Raw genomic sequence first — 23,333 nt, 5'->3', positions numbered from 1 at the left:
GAGTAATGTACTCAAAGATGTGTGCTAGCGGAAAATCCTTAAGGTTTTTTTTTTTAAGGTCAGTTCATATATATATATATAGAGAGAGATATATGACTCCTCACCCTTGCCTACCATGGCAAAACGAGTAGATGTGTAACAGCTAAAGAAGAAGCAACAAAGGATCTGCTGTGTTCACCTGCTGGCCTTTTTCTCTGCTTATCTGGCCGTGAGGCAGAAAACGAGCCTGTGTGGTCTGTCCTCAGGTCAGCTTGCCTGTGGGTCATCTCTTGCTCTTGGCTCGCTCCTGCTCGGAGGGAGAAGGAAGAAACCGGTGCCTGAGGCTTATGGAAAGAAGAGAAACTTTCCATTACTGCTCATGTGGAGCAGTGTGTCTCACCAACAAGTTTACATCAAGTTTGTGCCAGTTTTGGTCTAGGAGGTTTCTCTCATAGATGTTGGTCTAGAAGAAACAAATATACATTTAGTATAATATTAAAATATTAAGTTCACACCTATGGTTAAGTGTATAAATGTGCCAGAGGACCCATGGAGGGGACAGTCATCTGCCTTAGTCATGTCATACAGTTGTTTGTTTTTTTCTGTATTATCCTTTGTGAGGTCACCTTACTAAGTTATGTAGAAAGCTGAATTAGTGGTTAAGAATAAAAACAATGCAGAAAACCTTGCCATCAGACCTCTGAAATGTAATGCGGAAAAGGCTGTCCTTTCTTGCTCTGAGTAAATTGGCCAGGAAAGTCTGCATTAAAATGTATTATTAAAGATTTTGAAATACGAAATCTTGGAGACTTTTTCCATTTAAAAGTAAAGTTGAGTCCAGAACTTTGTGGGAAGCCACAAGGCTCACGGTGGCGTTAGGGCAAGAGAGGTGCTGGTGGAGCCCAGGCACTTAGAGGCTCTCATCCTCAAATCTCTGTTAGGAATTTTTTTGCTTTTCCATTAGAAACAACTGTATTGCTGCTTTTTTTTCTGGAAAATGCCTGGCTAATTCAAGACAGAGGTCATTCTTTAAGTAACTAAAGAGATGGTCATGTGCTGAGATTTTCTTTCGGTATTGAGCTATACATGTGGCAAAATTATGTTACAGTTGAATAAATTTTCTGGTAGGTGCTTGAGCATTAATGAGACCCTTGGAAGGAAGGAAGGGATTTTCCTGCAGTTTTCTGTTTAATATATACTGTTAGATTGCTACATACTTTTTTACATATACAGCTAGCTGTAAATATGGTGTATACATATACATAGCTAGGAACACGTTTTACTGTCTAACCTACAAAATCTCTTTAAGTTTTTTTCAAGACCAAAGTGTACTGACTGTTTAATTTTTCCACTGTTTTTTAGACAGAATGATTTTTCTCATATGTTGCAGTTCAGATTCTCCATTTACGGAAAAGTTTAACGGGACAGAAATATTAAGTTTGTGTGGTCTCCTGCAGTGAGAGGGACAGAAAGGCTCGAGTGTACGTTTTGATGAGTATATTTGGGACTAAGAGCAGCAGTATTTTTTATAGGGAGCTTTGTAAATTAATTCCCTTCTTTGGAAAAGTTAGTTGGATACAGTGTGGGGTGTGTTGGCGTAAATTTTGGTGCAGTCTGGTGCTGAGAGTATTTGTGTTGAGTTTTGTATGCTTTTGAGTTGCAGTGTCCTGACAGGGTAATATATTGTCAAAACTTTTTTTTTTTTTTTGAAAGTAGAGTGCCTACATTGCTGTTCTGTCTGGTGGCATTTAGTGGTCTGTCTGTGGTTAGGGTTTTTTTATTTTGTTGTTTGTTTGGCCGCTTTTAATTTTTCTGTGTTGGGAGGGAGTTTAGGAAATGCTTTGGGTTTGTGTTGGATTTTTTGTTTTTTTGCAAGTGCTTGAAGACAGTCTGTTTTTACTCTGTGGCATTTCTTAGCTCCCTTGATGCCTCAGTTCATGTATATGGAACTGCCTGAATTTCAGTTACAAGGATGTGAAGCCCATCTCAAGGGTAGGATGGGTCTTGCTTGTCCTATATCTTGATTTTATGTAGATTCCCTACTTCTGAATGGGAGAAACATAAGGGAGAGCAGCATGTTCTGTTTAAAAAAAAAAAAAAAATATATATATATTTGAACTAAACTGTAGTACTGTGGGCAAATAAGAATATTGGAAATTCAGCGGTCTTTAAATTTTTGATGAAGAGGGAAGTACTGACAAATTGCTGTAGGTGACCCTCAGAGCTGGGTCAGCACGTGTGGGGCTCCCCAGCTGGGTGAGGCCATGCCCTGTGGGAGGTGGGTGTTAATATCAGCTGGGACAAGGTGAGATCTACAGACTGACTTTGTTCTGGCCAAGGAGTATCAAAGTGAAATATGTATGCAATGGAAAGTAATGAGTTATATTTGAGCAACCATGCAGGATAAAAGAACCTTTTGAAGTTATGATTTGTAGGAGGTGGAACCGGAGTTGTTTTGACAGAAATACTGTATTATTGGTACCTCACCAGAGACCACTCTCTCTCTGTTAATACAAAGGCCCATTACGTGGGAATGAGGAATGGCTAATAAAAGCAATTCCAACTGCCAAAGGTCAGTCTTATTTTCAGAGACTAAGTATTGGCTCATCAGCAACATCTCCTGCCATCCAAAGGCTTGCCGTGCTACTGGTCAGCAAGTTCTCTGGCAGCCCTGGAGAGCTGATAATGCAAATGCAGACATTGCAGTCATCAGAGTTATGGAAATAGAAATCAGGTAGTCAGGTCCCCCCCCCCCCCGCTGCAGCTACACAGGGCATGGCATGTCCAACTACCTATTTGACCTTTTTTTTTTTTAAATAGCTTTGATTTATTTATCATATTTCTAGAGGCTTAGATTGTTTTGAAGTGATCTGTGACATCTTGTCATCTGTGTTCAAAGAATTTGTGACCTCAGCAAGTACCTTTCTTGGAACATCTGGTTGAAGGTGATGGCCCGTGTGTTATGAGAAGAGTGTGTGAAACGGGTAAGTTAGAGGGGGAAGGCCTCAGGTGTACAAATTACAGGAATAGGGGCCTGAAAATAAGAGAGGAAATGCTTTATTTGTGACAGGTCACTCTTCTGGAGGGAAAGAAAAATAAATTTTGAAGTTCATTGTTGGTTTGAAATACTATTCCAAGAAAGGAGGTCTTCAGGGACAGAGCACAGGTTGTGTCATCAAGGGTGCATTGCAATTTTAACATTATGGTACGTTAACCGTAGGGTGTTGAAATGCAAGAGGCTGCTGCACTGATGCTGTGTAGCATGTTTTGGGAAGGCATTTAATAATCTGCTGAAGTATAGAGAAACGCATCTGTGTAACGGTAATAGGGGTATTTAAAATAGCAGAAACTAGCTTTTGGTGATGACTGGTGATTACTAATATATATTTTTAAATTTCAATGACACTTGTAGGAATTTAAAACCTTTCTTTGTGATAAATAGACAGTATTCCGATCGCTGTAAGTAAAGAATTTTTACCAGTGAGTTCCAGCCTGAAAGCTTTGGTACACTGTAAAAACTCCTTTTCCTTCTGAATAATTTTAAAGTACAATTTTGGAACCAAAGATGAGAATTTACTTGAAGACTGGAAGGGCGCTTGGTGGTTTCTGGGGCACGCCAAGTCTGTATGCAGATGAACATCATGGCAAACCTAAAAAACTGCTGCTTGGGGCTTGAGAGTCATCCTTCGGCAGCCAGGACCTGCATCGCGGCTATGCTCTTGCTATTTGAAATAAAATGTCTTGGCTGATGCCTGTGCAGTTACTATTGTTATAGCAGGTGTTTTGTCTAACAGGTGTCTTAAGTTTGTTTCTCCTGTGAGTAGAGATCTTGTTTGTTTGGTTTTCTAATACTATCAGCTTGTGTAACTAAAACTCTTCAAAATATTATGGAAAGAAAACACAAAGTATCTTTTTTGTTCTTTATTTCTCATCAACTGGTTAATTGCAAGCTGGGACCTGGTTGGACAGGAAAAGCAAATAGGATGAAGTTAAGTTTTAAGGTCTGAAGAGTGAACTTTTGTGTGAATCTGCTTTGTCTCGTGGACTTTGTCTATTTACCAGTGTGTGGATGTTTCATGAAGTAATGTGGAAAAAGGCATATAATTCTGTTTCAATATCTATGTTTTGAATTAGAGTAGGTTAATTACTCATCAGTGTAACACCTTCACTGTACCAACATCAAACCCAGGCATAATTTAGCTTTAAATGACAGTAAACATATCAAACTTGATTCACTACCTTCAGAATGGGTCTTCCATGTGCGTGGGGTCTGGAGTTGCTGTTGCTTAAGACTTACTAATGTTAAATCGTATCCTGTAATTGCTTAAATTGAAGAAGTTAAAAGAGATTCCGATAAACATTCCCCTGTGAACTTGGGGAAAAATGTGAAGCTGGTTCCTTTGTGGAGTGTTCAATCAGCTTTGAGACATCCATGGGATGTGGGCTGTCTCTGCGGGTAGTGCAAAGTGAGGACCTCTGGCTAGATATAAAGAGGCTCTCAAGTTGTTGATACACAGAGTTGGGGAAAGCGGTGGTCTTAAAAATAAGCAGGATTTTGGAGGACTTTAAATGTAATTCCTTAATTTTTTTTGTCTTGTGACTTCACTGCTTTTGTTGATGTGGAATGACTCTCCGTGGGAAGAGGCTCGGCAGAGTTAAAGGAGTTAAAGCTTTCTTTAGTAGTTACAGCTCTTAAATAGAAGAACTTCAGGGTACCAAGTTCAGAAACTCTGTCGGTTTTATGTTCAGAGAGGGTCTTAACATGGTGATGAGTAAGAGATACAAAGGAGAGATGCTTTGCGACACTGTTCGTGGAAAGATTAGTACACAAGGAGAGTGGCCATTCAATTACTACAGATGCTTTTTGTTCCAGTGAGAAAAGGGGGGACTGAAATAAGTGTAGGGCTAGGGAAGATGCTCTGTAAACCAGAACCAGTCGTGTGGTCTGTGTGCCAGGGAGATTTAGGTCAAGCGCAAGGGATGGATGGGCAGGGAATCGAAGCTGAAAGAGTCAATAAAATGCAGTGAGACAAGAGAATTTGTAATAAAACTCTCCACAGAGCAGTTGCTGGTTCTTCTATTTTAAGCTTTTAGAAATTAATTTTGTTTCAAATGATGCTTTTAACTAAGCCTCTGCTAAGGACACACAAGAGATGACTTTAATCCTACTTAGTGCTGGTTAATGAAGTTTCTCTAAAACTTTCTTCCTCCTTTTTGCGCTCACAGTTCAACTTCATCAGGGTGATTTGTCTGCTGTTGCTACCCCTGTAGAGATGGGGGGGCTGAGGAAGAGCCACAGGCAGCCTCACAACTACTACCTGCAAAGGCTGCTTCCTAATGAGCGGTGCTACCATGCAGCTGTGGAACAAAGATCTAATGAGACCCCAAAGGAGTCAGAGCAACCACAATTTTCCTTAGAGCAACATTTTAAACTTTTCTTTGGAACAATCCACAGTATTGCCTCGTGGGTTTTTGCCTCTGTTCTTTGTCATACTTCTTTAACTGGTCAATTCTTATTTATTTACAGTCTTCAGGTGTGTTAGATGCATTTGCATTTCTTTCAGAAGTGTGCTTCTAGTGCTGGCTCTGTAATATTTCCTGAGGGTTTGTTTTTTTTTTTTTCAGAGCCTTTCCAATCTCTAGTATTAAATTGCTCAAATACCTTACTGTCTAGGTTTGTTTGTTTGGATGATGTCAGAGTTCAATTATTAATTTCCTTCAAGTGACAAAATCTATTCTGAGCTCTCATGTTGAGCTGGCACTATGTTTGTGTCAATGGAACAAATATATATGTTGGATTAAAAAAAAAACAAAACAACAAAAACCCCCCACACACAACAGAAAAACCAAAAAAAACCCCAAAAACACATGGTGGTCAAATCTGGCAAAGGATAAGTCTGCCCTTGACTTGATATTTCCATATACCTTTAGCACTTTTGAGTTGGAGTCATCTCAACAGAGACAGATCCAGGGCTGTCTTGGTATTGGACCAAAGTCTGGAGATGAGCTGATGTTGGAGAAAGAATATCTTGTGCGAAAGTAGCACTTCTGAAGTGGGTTTGTTGTGTTTCTTTTGGATTTTCAAAAGCCTATGATTGTGGCATTTTTCAACTGAATTGTTTGTTTTGGGGTTTTTTGTGAGCATGGCAGAGTGAGTGTGTAGTTGCTATATGAAGTGAAAATATTGTAAGAGGCAGTGGCTTGATTCAGCCCACTATGTCAGTATTCCTTACTGAAACAAAGCATATTGGGTAGTTTTTCACAGCTAGTAACCTTGTTTTGAAGGAAATGACAAATGGATATTCCACGCCCACCCCCCAACAACAACAAAAAAACCAAAACAAAAAAACCACACAAACAAACCAAAACAAAAAAACTGGGCTACTTGAAGCTGCTGAGGGGCATTCCATGCTCATCAGTGCATCTTCTTTTTATGATGCCCTGTGGAGATGACTTTATCATTAACTAAAGTGTAGATCTTGTAATTTATCAAGATGAGATTCTGGTATTTCTTTTCCTTTGCAAAGATATGCTGACCTCTAGTGTCAGTACATCAATTTTCTGTTTTGTGGTTTGTGATCAATACAGAAAAATAAGTTCTAGGTCTCTGTAGCTCTCCAAAGTTCCAGGACTTTCTGATTAGCTTAGACTCAGTGACACTATGAATTCCTCTAGCTCAGATTCAAAAGTTGAATTTGTCAGCCAGATCTGACAAGTTCCATTTCTATATATAGAAATAGTAGATCCCCAAAGGTGGAATTTTTGCTTTTTACACTTGGCTCTGGGTAGTAAAAATTAAGGTCACTGAATAAAATTACTGACTTTTGAACCTTTCCCAAACTTTCTGTTTCTTTCAGATATTCATGTCCATCACTTGCTATGTTATGTGATTTGAAAGTACATAGATTTTGGAAAGCAAATTTTGAAGGAAGAAAAATCAAGTTGAATTTTTTTGTATGTGCTTTCATCCTATGTAACTTGTTTGGCTGGTGTTTTATTCTCACTGTCCCTTGGCTGTCTTCAACAGACTTCTCAGAGGAACTCATGAGAATTTGGTTATCTCTGAAAGTCAAAGAAATGTATAATAAATAAATTAAATCCATTGTTTTTTCCTGGTGTGTTTGTACCACTTCACAGGTTTGCTTTCTTACTGTTCTGAAATATCTCTGGCTTCTCCTGAAACAAGAGCACTGTCAAGTACTAGGAAGCATTCTAATTAAAAAAAAAATATATATATTTCCTTTTAAATATTCTGTGGGTATTACTCTTTGTTTCTTTACCATCTTTTCCCACCACAGCAGGTGCTGCTTCTTGTTATTCTTTCTGGCCTTTACATACAAAGTGCTCAATTTCTGTGGAGGTAATTTAAGTCCATTTATTTCCAAAAGCACCGCAATGATGTTGTGGATTTGCCCCTTTGCTTCTGCAAAACGAGGGGAGGTAAAATTATTCTTTGCTTTTAATACTGCATTACTCTCAGTTTGTAAGTTGTGACATATTTCAAACATTACAATGAAATGGCAAGGAGCTGGGACCTTCTCTGCGTACTCTTCCTTGCTTCTTTCTGAATGTGGCTGATCTGAAAAACAGCCAGGGTTATCCAGGAGCTTTGAAGGTGACAGAGATGCAACATGGTCATCTGATTTTTGAATCCCTGCATTGGCAGTGAATAGCTTTACAGATTATTTCAGTCTGCTAGATGATTGGAGTAAGTGTGAAATGAAAAGTAACTCACTGCAGCCTTTCTAATATAATAGACACTTATCTGTTACCTCTGATGGGGATCTAATTTTTAGATTGATTAAAAACCTTTTTTTTTTCCTCTAAAGGGTAAAGGTGAGCTGTAGTGGTACTCATACTTTTTTTTTTTTTTTTTTAATCAGTTTCAAGCAACAAGCATATTCCGGTGCCAAATATTCACTGAGCGTCTATTAACAGCCTAGTACCATCGTCCAACTTGTCAGAGGTGCCGAAGGGAGAAGGCAAGGGAGCCTGTGGTGGGTCTCGTGTTTAGCAGCCCTTCGTGTGCCTGTTGGTGGCACACTGGGATGGCATTGGCAGAGGAAACCTCCTTTTTAGCTTCCCTTCTTTAATAGGAAGGTTGTAGCTCAAGAATGAACTGGGGAGAAACTTCAAGAAATGTTATACTTTGGTGTCTGCTTGGTGTTAAATGGGTGTGCATATGAACTCACATCTTCCTTTGTAAAGAACTGACGTTATTGAGCATAAGGCAGTGTTTATCTGGTTTAAAGCTATAAATGTGAACGTTAAGTGTCGTGTTTTAAAAATGAAATTTGGGATATTCAGCAATAGGTCCTAGATTAGCAATATATGGCAGAACAGAGAGAAAATGAAGCGTTTAAAGTAATTAAAATCTTACGAGGTTAGCCAGCTGGTAACTACCATTCTTTACTTTAGATATTAAAATTCATTAAAATATAACACAGGCAGTGGTTGGGACGTATTTTTATGATTATATTCCCACATATAAGACTTCTCAATTTATTTAGCTTCAAAGCACTTTTTTTCTGGCCTGAAATGGAGCTGTCATGTTCTGCTTTGCCCAGAAAAATTGAAGAACAAAATCAAATTAATTTAGCTTTTCCATCGGGGCTTGGGTGGTTTTTTTTTTTTTTTCTTTTTTTCCTTTCCTTGTAAGACTGCAAGAAAGCTGACATAGAGATATACTTTAGTATTCCTACTCTATCTGCTCCCCGTCTGGCTACCCTCACTGCTCAGGGCAGACACTGGAGCTATGAAATAGCTATTTTCCATGGGCTAGGCTGGTGATGCTCAAGTAGGATTTGGCGCTGCAGCCCAAACCTGGGGGTGTCCTGAGATGCTGCCATGCCTGGATGGTGTGGTGCTGGCACAGCCGTGGCTTCAGCTGGCAGTGGGAGCAGCGCGGCCGGGGCTGTGTGCTGGCCAGGTCTTTGGTTGTCCTGCCCAGGGATAACCTCCCTTAGAGAAAGGCTTTGCAGATGGCCCTTGGAATCACAGGGTCGGGGATGACCAAGCCCAGGTTTGCAGTTTCAACAAAAAGTATTTTTTCTTTTCTGTTTAGGTTGGGTTTGTTTGTATGTTTTGAGGGTTTGTTTGTTTTAAGTTCTGAACTGCAGGTTGGACAGAAAATGTTTTTTTTCCCTTATGTGATGTCCTCAGTATGTGTGTCTGATGTCCGGCTTTCTGGCTTCTGGAAGGGAAGAAATATTATGTTGCCAAAGTACTGTTGTACTTTTGTTTGCTTTTTTTAACACACAAACTTACCAGAATTTATTGTACTTAACAAGACTCCTTTTGGAAACCAGTAACGTTTTACTTGCATGTGATAAACTTCAGATCTTAAGTCTATGAGAACTGGGTATGGTTTCTCAAACTGTTTGGGGAATATTCTCCCCTGCCTTGTCATCTTTTAGGTACTTGGGAGTTGCTGTACCCCTACAGTAAGCTTTCCTCTTGCACCAGCTTTGCTGGCAGCAGGTGCCTGCTGAGAGATCGATACCTGTTACTTGAGAGAAATCTGAAGTTTTGGTTTTGTTTGTTTTCTGGTTTAGAAACGCATGGGAAAAGTCAGAAAGCAATACCTCTAACAGAATGGAGGAGAGGGTGCTGCTGTTGGCGCAGTGTGCCTTGCTGCGGAAGCTGATAGCGTACCCTGCGTGAGCCAGGGATCGTAAGATGAGAAAAGATAGGCTTCTTGTGGCAAAGGGCTGTGCAACCTCAGTGGGTTTTTTGAGGAGATTAAATTCTCCTAGTGGATAGTGGGGTGGGGATGTATCAGAGGGGACACTGTATGATCTGTCTTTCTGGGATGCTTAGCCTGAAATTCAGACACTCAGTTTACAGAAGTACTGAAATCTTTTAACTGTCTTGTGAAATAACAGTTCACATGGAAAAATCAAGTTCAAATGTCACAAATTCGGGTCTTCAGAATTCATGCCTGCTTTCTGGACCTTAATATTTCTGTGCATTTGTCTGTGGAGTACTTTAGAAGGAACGGTTTGGTCTGGTCTGTGTGTGCAGAACCTCAAATTTTACCCAGCTGCTCTGCCTCTGAAGAAAGAGGATGCTGTGGAAGTGACACACACAAAATATAAAGGCCACAGTTGTCATGCAACTTGAGAAAATGTACTGTAAAGCTTTATTTGGGCGTGGGGGCTGGGAAGTAAAATGTTATACTCGGGCTAGTAGGGCTTGACAAACTCTTTATCGCCTAGCCAGTGACAGAGGTAGAAATGGAAGCCAGCAAGTAAGTTGTACTGTGGGTGTCATTACACCTGATGCTGAGTGTGACAAGCTTATGGGATGATTTTTCCGTTTTTCTGCATCATCAGGCTTCTACAGTGCTGTTACACATACCAAGTACAAATTCAGAATGGGGAAAAAAAAGAATAGATTAGACATGGCTTTAATTAAATCGGGTTTTGCACATGTTCATATTGTTGCTAGCATGGTTGCAAGGCAAGTGCAATGTGAGCTGTCTTGTAACAAATGCATTAAGCTTCTCTGCTTTCTGTATGATTACACCTCGTGTACTCCCTTTCTTTAGAAGTACTGTATCTTACAAAGAAATGAATGCTGGAGATTGGTGGGAAGTAGGAACTACATACAAAATCAGTTTACCCATCAGCTCTGCTCCTACTGGAGTATGTAACTTCCAACACCTCATACATGTACCTAAATGTGATGCATGTATATACCCTCCTGTTGAAGGTCATAGGAAAAAAGAGGAACGTTGGAGGATCTGTCAACTTTTTAATTAACGAGGAAGTCAGTTCTTAGGGATCGTAGAGGGATTCAGTTTTATGTTTGTTCTTTTTAACAGGTTAAACCTGGCTGCTGGAAAGACTGAACATTCAGTTCATCTGGGACTGAACGAGAATTACTGAATTTAGGTGACTGAAGATGCTGCTGCTCTGGAAACAGTTGTTCCTGGTCTCACTTGTTGGCTGTCTTGGAGGTAACAAAATACAATCATCTCTAACTTCCAGTTTAGAGCTATGTATAAATCTCAAGATCCCAGATTTGAACTGTGCTTGAGGAATAGAACAGGAAGGCTTTGAAACGTGACTGTCACATAGAGTTTAAAACCCAAACATGTAATAGATTAAATAATACAAAATATTAACAATGAATGAATTAAAATAACTTTTTTCTCCAAAGTTATTACATAGGAATATGTTTTCAAAGCCAGGAGAAGATACTTGAATGCATTAAAGATTGTTAGTTATTAGTAATGCATGCTTTGTAGGTATGCCGATTGAATAGCTACTATACGTGGTTTTATTTAATTGGTAACTTTAAATTCTTGCTGTAACTGGGGATGGTTGCTACAGCCTTTGTCAAAACTTTGTTTACTTTAAAATGGGTTTATTCATGAGGACTAGTGATATGTTATTGCTGCACTAGTTCAGCAGTTTGGAGCTTTGCTTTTCCTGCTATGCCAGACAATTCTCAGTGTTTGGAACTTTTACTGCTTTTCAGGTCGTCTCTCTCCTGCCACGTTAGCGCTTCTGAATTGTTTTTCTCTATCGAGGTCAATGCTCATAGCAGCAGCAGAAGTCCCTTGCTTCCCTTGTCGATCTCCTCATTCAGCATGCGTTCTGGTTGAGCATCCCTAGTAATACCAAGATGCGTGTGAGGGGGAGAGGCAAGGCGAGGCTCCTGTTCTGTTCTCAGGGGTTGGACTCTTGGCAATTTTGGTGCGTGTTGGTGTTGCCAGGGTTGCAAAGGGCAGGCGTAGCTGATGGAGCCCATATTACCTACACGCATCCTCTTCAGAACAGTCCATGCTACTTTGGGGAGGAGGATAGTACATGTGCATGTACTTTAATTGAAACATGTAAATGAAATGGTTTATAGCCTGGGTCTATTGCAAATAGATGTGTTTTCTTTACAAGAACTCTAATGCAGAGATAGATAGCAGATGCTGTGGTTGGCCTGTGCAGTCACCCAGCTGTGATTACTTACGGATACTGCAGCCTCTTCTCTCATCCCTCTTGCTCCTGTAACCTGTTGTTATGTTCTGGCTGCCCTCAGGAGGATTGAATTGCCGCGTGAGGTGCACAGAAACATAAATGAGTAAGGTATATGGATTTAGCTTTCTACAGAGGCTCAGAAGGCCAGGATTTGTTTTTGGCTTAATCAAAAACTTCGAATAAAGGGAAGCCTTATTATCTGTATAGTGAAAGGTCCTCATATTGCCTCTATCAGATCCAAATGTTTTTCTAGTGAAAAAGAAGATCCCAAGAAACTTAAAAATATAAATTATTTTTCCTGCAGGAGTACTTTACAGGTTTCTGGCTGAAAGGGGTCTTGGGCATTTCTTACACTGCAGCAGTCACACAGGACTTGCACAGAATTACTGGTTGAAGTGAGGGGAGTTGCTTTTCTCTTGTTTAAACTGCAAACTGCTGGGAGCAAAGCTGCCTTTTTAGTAGACTTTTGAGTAAATACTGTCTTGCTGCTGGGTCCATCCAAATCCAGGGACTAAAAATCATTAGCTTCCTAAAGACTTTTTTTCAAAGTGTAGTCTTGCTGGTTTTGATCGCTTGGATATTGTTGTCATATTTATGTTGCAATACTTAGCTAAAAAGTATGAATAACTTTCATGCAGGAAATCACTTCTATTGGTGATAGGCACTGTGTGTGTGATTTGTAGTAGAATTAATGATTATGTTATGTTCATGATTGTTAGATCAGTATTGATGCTAAAAAAAGGCTTAGTTTTTCATCTGCTAAATTTCTTTCTGTAGGTTTTTTGGTTGATAAAAGGTAAGGAAGATAAGGACTAAGAACTTAATCTTGCTGTATTTTTTTAGTTACATTTGTACAATTTCATAGTTATCCTTTGAATCATAACAAACATCTAAGATACAGGTAGTCTAAGAGGGGAAGGCTAAAAAACCCCTAGTATTTCATTCATAGATAACATACAGTAAAACTTTCTTTTGAAAAATGACAATCACTGTACCCTTATTGAAGTTGTATCTTTTTAAATTACAAAGCATGCAAATCTTCCGGCTTGATGTATTGAATTGAAATATGCTCTTTCTTTTAAATGGAAAAAAAAAATATTTGAGATAATGCAGGAGGAAACATCCAGACCCAGGAGGGTAGGCTAACTCTTAAATAGCACGGGGTTCCCCTTGGCTCCCAGGCGCTGCTGATGTGTTATGGGCAGTAATATGAAAAATCTGTAAACACCACTGGTTAGAGAGTGTGAGCGACAACGTCTGCAGAACTATTTGTGTGACACCCTTAAAGCTTTGCTCAGATCACTTTGACCTTTGTAGTGGTTTGTGTGGAGAAGTACATAACCTCCTACAAGGATGAAAGATTTTTCACCCATCTGTTGAAGGACTGTTTTTATCCTTTAATCTTTCTTAGGTTTTTATTTCATGTCATCTTGGTTCTTTTGGGTCGTATTTAAAAGTAACTGAGATGAAAGCAAGTTTTGTTTTTGCTGCCTCTGAAGAAGGTCACCTGAAGGATCTAGGATGAATTGAGAGGTTTCCTATGTTAAACTGTTTTAACACCAAGTGTAGCAACTGACTTCCTGGAAAAACAAACAAACAACATAGTCATAAATGTGTGGTTCTACGCAAATGTAGCGGTAGAAAGAGACATGGTATGGAAGGGGTAACGTTAGGTGCAAATTCACCAAGTCACAACTCTCAAAGTGCAGCATTTTCAGCAGCAAAGTTGGCATTGACAATCATTGAATTTGCTAATAGAAATGCTTGTTATTTAGGTAGCTACTCTACTAGTTGAACATTGAATTTCCAATCACCATTGCAGTACTAAAGAAAATGTTGCTAATACTTTGAGGTACAAGTGATTCTGGTCTTGTGTAATTCTTGTCCCCTTTTCAGCGTTCCTCCTGCTAGCCTTTCTTTGCATCTATTTCAGGTCATCTCCCTTCAATTAGTGTACTTCCCAAATGTCAGCTTAGTAGCCGTGGGGAGTTGGTAGATTGGAGGACCAGCAGGAAGTCAAGCAAAAAGATGTTTTTCGTATTGTCAAAAGCCAGATGTGTTGATGGGACAGGGCTGCTTGGAAGGCTTGAGCACCCATAATTGATATAAAATGTTGAGTCAGGGTTATATATATTGCCATCACTGATAGTGTTGCTTGGAGTTACAGTCAGCACTTGCAGAGACAAGTCTGAGCTACATGTAATTTGCTGAACAGCCTGAACATTTCCAGCTGCTTAACCCATCTCACTCAGAACTTGCCAAAAGGTCTCAATCCTGACATATAGATCTTCTGCTCTTTGGGGGCTGGGCATGTGCTATATGTGAATGTTACTTGTTTGTTTCAAGTGCTTAGTAGTGTTAGTGGACCTTTGGAACAACAAGCTTCTAAAAATCCACTTGGGAATTCTGCAGTCGAATTTATTTCAAGATGGATTTTGGTAAGAGCACACTGTAAATGTAAAACAAGTTGTTTAACAGTTTTGAGAAAATGACTTCTAACGTGTCATTAAGATAGATTAGCAGGTATTCTGACTCTTTATAGAAAACAATTTTTCCTAATCTCTGCTCGTAAGCAAAGAGACAGTTCTTTTAAGACCTGTCTGCAGTTCAGTGTTACAAAATAACATCATAGCTACAGAGATGGAGATGCTGATGTTGGCTTATAAACCTTGACATTCTCTGTCCTTGCAGATAATGTATTTCGAACTAGTTCCCTTATTGCAGTGTCCTAAATTGAATTGCTTTTCGTTTATCCGATGTGAATCTTCGTAGTTCATCAAAGTGGGGATGTGAGAGTATCTAGTGGAAAAAAAAAACAAAAACAAAACACCAGCCCAAACAAAACCCTTGGGGTTTTGTTTATTGATGTATGCTTATATCTGTACGACTAATGATCCTGCATGTTTTTTGTCTGTTTACCTTGGGGAGCAAAAAGGTGATTACTTAACATTAAATATATATGGAGTTTCAAAACTGCTACCTTGTTAGGAAGGGAATTTCAGAACACATGCTTTAGTAGTATTATGTTTAAATTACTCTGAAGAACAACTTCAAAGATAAAAATGAATAAGATATGCAAAACAGCATGAATAGTTAAAGTGCAAAACTAAACTGTGGTCTGTGGTGAAGTCACAGATTGATTCCAGGTGTGTTACAACTTCTAGACTCTTGTATAGACTTCACCCTTCCTGGGTGGACCCAGCTGATGTCCCTTCCCGTGGTGGGGAGCTGGCCAGCAGCTCCCCCATTTCTAGCATGGGGGAGGGTGTGCGCTGCTCTGCTATTGCAGTGGCTGGTGAATATGGTGATCATCTAAGGTAATTAAGGTAAACATCTATTGCATAAGTGTGTAAACTGCTTCTCTGCAGTTTGCATGACAGCTGGCTTTTCTTGCCGCTCTTGCTAATTTTGGCTTTGTTTTCCTGCAGTTTATTGCACTGCTCAACCGGAGAGGAGGAGTAAGCTCCTCCATCGGCCCCAGCTGGCACAAGAGCTGTACATTTTCTCACCCAGCCTTTCACAGCAGCACCTGTGCCAGCACAGGCATTGTTTTTTCAGCTTTCTCATAATTTTCTATTGTTTTGGGCAGTTTTATACTGCTAAAATGGAATGTTCTGTTCTCCCTGGAAAAGTATCTTTTAAAAGTTTCCCTGAGAATTAAAAGGAAGAACAAATTCCGAAGGATGTTCGAGGGGAAAAGAAGAATCTTCTGTGAATCAAGAGAAGGTTCAAAGAAGTGAAACAAGGAGAACTGTGTGTGTAAATGCATAAAACTTTTGTTCTTCAGGAGATGAAAGGGCACGTTTCAAACAGCGTGTCCAGCACGAGGGCTAACTTTCTTGGCTAAACTTCTAACTTGGCACCACAAATAGTATATCCTAATGCTGTCTTGATTGCACTTTATCCAAATAGGCCAAAACAAAGAGTTACCATTAAACTTCATCTTCTAGCCATTACAGGTCTTGGCAAAACAGAAACAAAGAAACCCCAAGAAACAAACAAAACCCCAAACCAGCCAAAAATCTATCTTAACATGCAGAAACTATTTGTATGTTGAAGCCTCGTTCCTGTTCTGTCCTTTTACACTGAAATTTCCCATCGGGGGGTGTGTGTGTGTCTTTCTAAATTCCTTATTTAATGGTCCATTTGAGTTAAAAACTAGATGATGATGTATGCATTTATTGTATGTCAGTTCGGATGTTACATTGTTTTCATTTTTACATTTTGTTTTTCTTCTCAGTCTAATAAGGGAAAAAGCCCTGTTAAACCCTTGGGCTCAGGAATGTCATGTATCAGATCCACAGCTCTCCTCTTTATTAAGTTTAGGAGACTTACAGAATTGGAAATTGTGATTCTTCCCTTTCTTAGTTTTTTCCAAAAAGCGTGATAACAAACCTTCCATGTTCTTACTGATTTACTGTTGCTATTAAATTGTGCCACGAGGAAAGCACAAGTACCCGTTTCAGAGGAAAAGCCTGGCTCTCCAGGCATGGAATGCTGTTTTTTTGACGTCATGGGTGACTTGGGTGTGTGTAAAGGATCTCAGCCAGGTTTCTGTTTTGACCCTACATCTTCTGTCGCGTATTGATTTGGAGAGGCAAAAAGGGGATCCTACTGAGAAGTGTGATAAGGATCTCCTTGTTAATATCACTGTACTTGCCCTGGATCTCAAATGTCAGGAATCCTGTAATATCAATGAGGTCAATGTTAGTGTTCATTGTTCATTCTAGCATCCGGTATAATCAGAGACAGACTTGAATTTTTGTGAAAATCTTACTAGCCAGCTGATTTGGAAAGCCAGTGCTTTGTCTTTGTGCCAGGTTTACTGGTGCACTGGTATAGGTTTCCCATCGGTCTGTGATGTGTGTGTGCTTTTTTGGAGTGCTGCTGTAGGATCTGACTACACAATGAATGTGGTCTCAAACTGTGCTACCTTGTGTTTATACGTGCAGTCTCTTATTCAGTATCTGTGGTTGTGTCTTATCTTCCTTTTGATACATGCTTATGTGGCAAGATGCTCTTTCCTGGTTGCTAAACGTCTTTTGAAGGCATGAGTGCTTTTATTTTTCTTCAGTATTTCTTGAAAACAAGGGATATACCAAACATCAACATGTGGTTGGTTTAATGTAGATGAGGAAATAACTCGTGTGTTTCTGGTGACATCTTGTATTGAAACTAATCCCATGTAGGAGTATATTTGCAGTCCTAAATGTGTAATGCTTAGTGCAGGCTTCTTGGACGCTGGCAAAATCCCAGCAATACCTTCCCCTGTGCAAAACAGAGACAGCTTTTAAACTTGAAATAATCTTGATTTAGTTTTTGGTGAGGGGTTTCTGTATGTGTGAGTATCTATTTGTAGGGGGGGAGGAAAAAAAACGCCTACTATGACACCACTCTTGTTAAAATTCAGTTTTCATTAAGTTACAGCATTCAGACAGAACCAGTCTGTATCTTAATGCATAATGATTTTGCATATTAATAGAAGTCTCCTTTTTGTACATTATACATTAATAGTCATAATGTTAAAATGCATCTTTGCCTATAGTGACTGTCAGAATTGTTTAGCTTGAATTGCTCACATATTGTTAACAAGATTCATTACACTGACAGAAAATTTTGTTTACTGATTGACTTAGTTACAAAATAAGGACTTGGTCTTAAGAGTTCTGCTTTTTCTATGAATTGTTTGATGTCATGGGTGCTTCATACAGATCTCATAACAGAAAACAAAATTGCTGCTGTTAATCTGAAAAGGCACCCCCTGTAGATATCCCTTTGTCCTTACACCCAACATACCATCAAGCTTCACTACTCCTCTGTTTTTGTGAACAAAGGATACAGCAAATAACCTCCCAGGGCTTACGTACCAGGCAAGAAATTTGCCCTCCTGCAGGCACCTTTTGTCTATGAACCAGCAGATGGTGGTACCTTACTGGAGACCCAGTTTCACCTCTTGCTATGAAACAGTTGAAAACTTGCCTCTGTCTTCCTGCTGCTACTTCTGCTTTTAATACAACTGTAGTACACGTGCACCTTAGCACTGTGAATTTTTCTGTTCTCAGCCTGCCAGTAGAGCACACTCCAAGAATGGCTTTTTAGGGTTTGTTTTCATTCTTTGCCAATACTGTAAGAAGATGTTGAGCAGCGTTGGAGAACAGTGCTAATCCATGCACTTGCAATTAAGCGAGGGAATCAATATAGACTCCTTCATCAGGATCTTTTGTTTTTTCTTGTTACCTATGTGTAAACCTGGGGTGGTCCAAGTAACAGAGAGACTGTCACTGATGTAATGGACTTTCCAAGCTCAGTGGATTTACTAGAGTCTATTCTGATGGTGGGTATGCTCGTATCAGTTACAATATTTAATGCAATGAGTGTGGAAAATGCTGTGACATAAAGTCTCTCTTGAAAAAGAGTTTTAAAATACCTCTTAAGGGTCTCCTCAGTTTCTGCTTCATCTTCCAAGCTGAAGAAAACCTTCTGTTGAAAAGCAGCTACTTCTTGCTGCAGATACTGTTTAACCTTTAAGTGAAATCTTTACCTCCAGACAATTAATGCTTCATTTCAACAGGACAAATGTAATCTTTATCTTCATTAATCAAGCTTCTTGCAGATTTTATGACATTTGAATGGAGAAATTCTGGCTAGTGGCAATTCTAACTTGCATAAATTACCAAGAAGAAATTTTAAAGTGCTTGATCCTGCAATAAAATTTTGTTTTTGCAAATACTACTGGGCATGAAGGTGCATTTGTGCTTACGTGGTTCTTCTGCCTAGTGCAGTTTAAAGTGCAATACAATATAGCAAATAATCTCAATATCTTTTTTTATAAAAGGTTACGGAGCCTGGGTACATTGAATAGTAACCCATAACAGCATACTTACTGAAATCCACAGCCTAAATACTTATTTAATAAAGATGGTGATAACTCCCAGTGCCTCCAGGACTTCTGTTTGCTGAGTTACTTGGTAGAAGGATCATTGCCTGGTATTCAGTATGTGGCTACTTATTTGTGGTATGACTTCAGCCTACTTTTTCACGTGTCTGGGGTGAGAGCTTTTGAAGGTACATAGCCTTCCCTTAGCATGTGGCGTGCCTGCTGCGTAATGAGGGTAGGATGGGAGCCTCTCCACAGATGCTTTTTGGGTTAGCGTGGTCCAGCATTGGCAGCTCAGAGTTTCAGAAGCAGCAAGGTTTTGGAAGTTGTTGCAGGACAGCTGGCTTCCACCCCCATTTCAGGCAACCTTCCTGTCCCAAGGTGGCACAGCGGGACACTAGGGGCTGCCTCTAGGAGCGGCTGTCATCCACTCTCTGCAAGCTGGGATCCTCTTCTGTCTTACAGCATCAGCTTATCTCTTTTTCCTCTGTCCCTCAGCTGCAGCTATTAAAGTCATTCTTCTTTACTTGCCAGGCTGTCTCTACTGAAGAGATAAAAGCTTAAGTTTGGCTGCTTTGCCTGTCTTCTGGTGGTTTGGGTAATGAAATGAAGATAAAGCTTTCACTCATTACCTGAAGAGCCATCCTATTGTTTCTTCTGCCTGTCTTTTGATAGCGAACTAGACAACAGCATCCTAGGCTTGCTGTACAGCCATCTTCATTGATTAAACTACCTGCTGAAGTATCTATCGCTGGCTATTGCTAAAGAATAAATGATGACCAAGATGGATGAGTAATCTCATCTAGTGTGATAATTCCTAGAGTTTTGGGTACTATCTTTAATCTTTCATTTCTTTACTACAAAAGAGATTCAGTGGAGCTCGTTAGTTTATGAAGTTACTGCTTTATGAAGGCTAGGGATCTGCGGGTGAGTCATGCTATACAAATACCAAGGTGGGCAAGGGAAACCCTTTTCTCTCCAAGCAGAAAGGGAAAAGATGTTGGTGAGGGAGCACAAGGGGAGAGGACCTTGGGGAAAAGTTTGCTGTGCAGAGCATAAGCTCTATCAGCCTCTTACTTCGGAAGCTCAGGACTCTGCAGGGGAAAAAAAAACATGTTAAAGTGGTTGTGAATGACAGTTGAAAAACAGGGAAGGTACACTGTGGTTGAAATCTAAAGCTGAATGAAATGGCAGATGTTGAGGAAAATAAAAGAAGTGAAAATACATACTTAGTTTCGTATTTTAAAAAGCCTTCTAGAAGAAACTGTTCTGATTTTGTGGTGTTTTTTTTCTCCATGATCACGTTCAAAAGAAATGCTGTGAATTTTAACTTTTGGTCACTTTAAATACAGTGCTGGTAGCCTCTTGGACAAAAGCTTTATTTTTGCCGTAATTAGCCTCTCAGTTTTTTGTTTAATAACAAATGGGACAATGTTAGTCTTTAACTTTTCCAATATAGGATGTACATAGCAGTGATGAGATTTCAGGGGTCAGTATTTGTCAGGGATCAGAACACAATTTTCAAGCTGCGTTTTCAGTAAAAAACAACACGAGGTTGTAAATCAAAACTTAACCTCAACCATATTACTATACGTGTTTGAAAACCTAAGTAAATAAAGGCTCATTTATATTCTTGACTGATTAGCACAATCAGAACTTATTGATGCTAAAATGAAGCAGATTTGCATAACTGTAAACAGAATACTAAAATATAGCTGTCTAATGTAGCATGGTGGTTTTTTCCTTCTTGGATGGAACAAATAGTTACAACTTTCTTCTTGACTTTTTTGGAGTCTTTAACAAAGACAAAAGCATTTCAAACACATACCTTTTGGCAGAAGAGATGACCTTTTTCTAAACAAGTGCTGCTTGCTCTCTTGGAAGAGAAAGCAGAAGATGACATGTAGGTAGATGTGTTTGTGCTTTGCATAGTCAAGGGTCAGACATTCACAAACTGAGAGTGTGGTGGAGAAACATTTGAACATAAAAACCACTTTAACGGAACCAGCTATTCCAATTGTTTGTTGCATTTTAATTCAACAGAGGGGAACAGACATCTGGGAGAACAAGAGGCGGTATGGAGCAATGTTATGCAGTGATACAAAGTAAGGAGCTCTGTGTACTGAAGCCAACTGGATGTTTTCCTGGGGTGTAAAATGAGAAAGCTGGCCTAGCCTGATGCACCAGGGCTGTGGGTTTTAAGGAAACCTGTGTTTCAATTTTGATGGCTATGAGCTTGTGCAGGTGACGAGTTTTCATTCAAATTGTCAGGAAGACATGTAATGGCACTTGCAAGTTTTTGCACCGTTCAAGTGTCTATGTGAACAGAGACTTACTGCATTTTTTTTCTAATACAGGTTGAGGGTTGTTCCCATCTCATAAGTGTCATTATGTTAAGAAGTACCAAGTGTGAGCAATTGGTGGATTAGCGTAACTTTTGTTTAGTAGAGGCAACAGACTATGTCAGGGGGGTTATTTTAAATAAGCAGAAAATTTTGCAACTCCTGTGCCGCTCCTCCACCATTGCATACTGGAGAGGTCTGAAATGCCGCCTCGTCCCCACTGAACTGCGAGTCATGCCTTGCAGGAGGCATGTACTTTGCAAAATAATTCAGTGCATCTTTGGGTACTTTGCAGCAGAGGCAAAGGACTGCAAAGAGGAATGTAGCATTCATTTGCCTTTGGCAGTTGTACATTGAGAACTTCAAGATGTTTTAAACCTGAATTAAAAACAGTTTAATTTGCATAGTCAAGGGTAATTAGTGTGTATTTTATCCTGGTTCCCATACAACTATTTATAACTCTGGAAGCAACACAGAAAATCCCAGAATAGTTCAGTGTTGGATTCAGTTAAGGATTCTCCTGTACCTCAGAGGTGACAGGCAAAGGTATTGCTATTGGTAAATAATGGAATGGTAGATGTTATGATCTTGAAGATAAGGCTGTTAGTGTCACAATTTGCCTATTAAAACCAGACATGGGATTTGATTCACACTGATGTCGGTGTACCCCAACATAAAACTTGCAGTGGCATCCTTGGTCATTTTTAGGTGACCTCTGCATAGCTTGGAAGAGCTAAAGTGGAAATAAGAACCGGTCTTTTAAAGCTCTGCTCTATGTTCCAAGGAAATTATTTAGCTGGCTCATTCCAGATTACTTTCTGGTCTTTATGTTGCCGGAGCTCATCTGTCGGTAGAGACTTTATGAATTAGGTCTTTTAAGGTTTGATCACACTTCACATTTTTAAGGTTTGCTGTGTAGGGAGATCATCTGGCACGTTATTTAATGAGTCAAGGCAGCTATGGGGATGTGTAATGGAAGGATATAAGTTTTCCCTACATCTTTCAAAATGTGAAGAAACGTTTATCCTGTATCAACAGCTTAAAAATGGGACAGATTCATTCCTTCCTGTGATGTTTTGTGCTAGCTGGGAAGCGATTCCAGCAAGCTCTGATAAGAGACAGTGTTTTTTGAGATAAACTACTGACATTAATGGTGCCTTGACTTTTTAGGGAGAGGGGGTGGTGTGACAGTTTTTTCTGCCTTCAAAATTTGTAAGAATTGCCTTTGATTGCAGCTGTGGAAAAACCTCAAACTGAATTTACTTCCTAGCCTATGTAAAACTTTATTGCAGATCTGGACTGTAGTTTAAAGAAAGACAATGGTATGGCTGAATTTGTTTTTATATATATATTTTTTTGTATATAAAATCTAATGATTCATGTAAAATTCTGGGTCTGTATTCACAGCACTGATGCAGAGTGGGCATATTTTAGCTTATACAAGAGTTTACAAGTGAGTGACAGCAGTGAGCAACATATTGGAAAATATTACTACTTTTTTAAAATTTTTTGGATCTTAACATGAATTATGGTAATCCGTAGTGTATGAAGACAAAATGAAATCGCATAAAAGCACAGAGTCAATGGGGGAGAAAAAGCAGTTGTTGCAGATCATAACCTCATTGGTTGGGGTGACAGTTTCAATTCCATTTGAGTTTTCTCCAGTTCTCATCCTTTTTATGTTGGATTAAGTAACAGTGTTTGTCTTCTTCTTATTCCCATAGCAACCTTATCTTTTTTTCTTTTTTTGATGTAAATCTGCTTGTCTCTTACTGCCTTTCAAAGCAACTAACTTGGGAAGGAAGGGAGCATGGTGAGAAGGAATCAGAGACCTTCTGGCATAGGAAGTAAGAGAAAATATTTTGGTGATAGGTGTGTATATACCATCTTCCCCCCTCCCCCAAGCTATTGATTACATCAGTTTTCGGTGTAGTTTTTTCATGAAGACTTAAACTTTCATGCTGTTTTGCTAGGTTGTCTGGGCAAAACTTTCAAAAAGTCAAAGGCCACTCAAAGGCCAGCCAAAAAGACAGACTTAGTGACCTGTAATGTTATGGCTTGTATAACTTAAGTGCCACTTGCAGTCAAGGAAAGCCTTAGTTCACCATGATTTTGCTCCTTGTGTAACTTGGAATGTCTTAAAAGAAAGTTGGGTGC

At 39.4% G+C, this 23,333-nt stretch overlaps 1 protein-coding gene across 2 annotated transcripts in view; it reads left to right on the top strand.

Annotated features, from left to right (window-relative positions):
- The window catches only part of LOC119147510 (contactin-3-like), a 109,362-nt gene that overhangs the window by 15,666 nt on the left and 70,363 nt on the right, over positions 1-23,333 (top strand). For both annotated transcript variants that reach the window (XM_037386646.1, XM_037386644.1), the window contains exon 2: positions 10,805-10,939. In XM_037386646.1, coding sequence (XP_037242543.1) covers positions 10,885-10,939 — 55 coding nt within the window. In that variant the 5' untranslated portion in view covers positions 10,805-10,884. The remainder of the gene's footprint in view (positions 1-10,804; positions 10,940-23,333) is intronic.

Source organism: Falco rusticolus, chromosome 4, assembly GCF_015220075.1.
Source record: "Falco rusticolus isolate bFalRus1 chromosome 4, bFalRus1.pri, whole genome shotgun sequence".
In the NCBI taxonomy this organism is placed as follows: Eukaryota; Metazoa; Chordata; class Aves; order Falconiformes; family Falconidae; genus Falco; species Falco rusticolus.
This window is presented reverse-complemented; position numbering and strand designations above follow the sequence as displayed.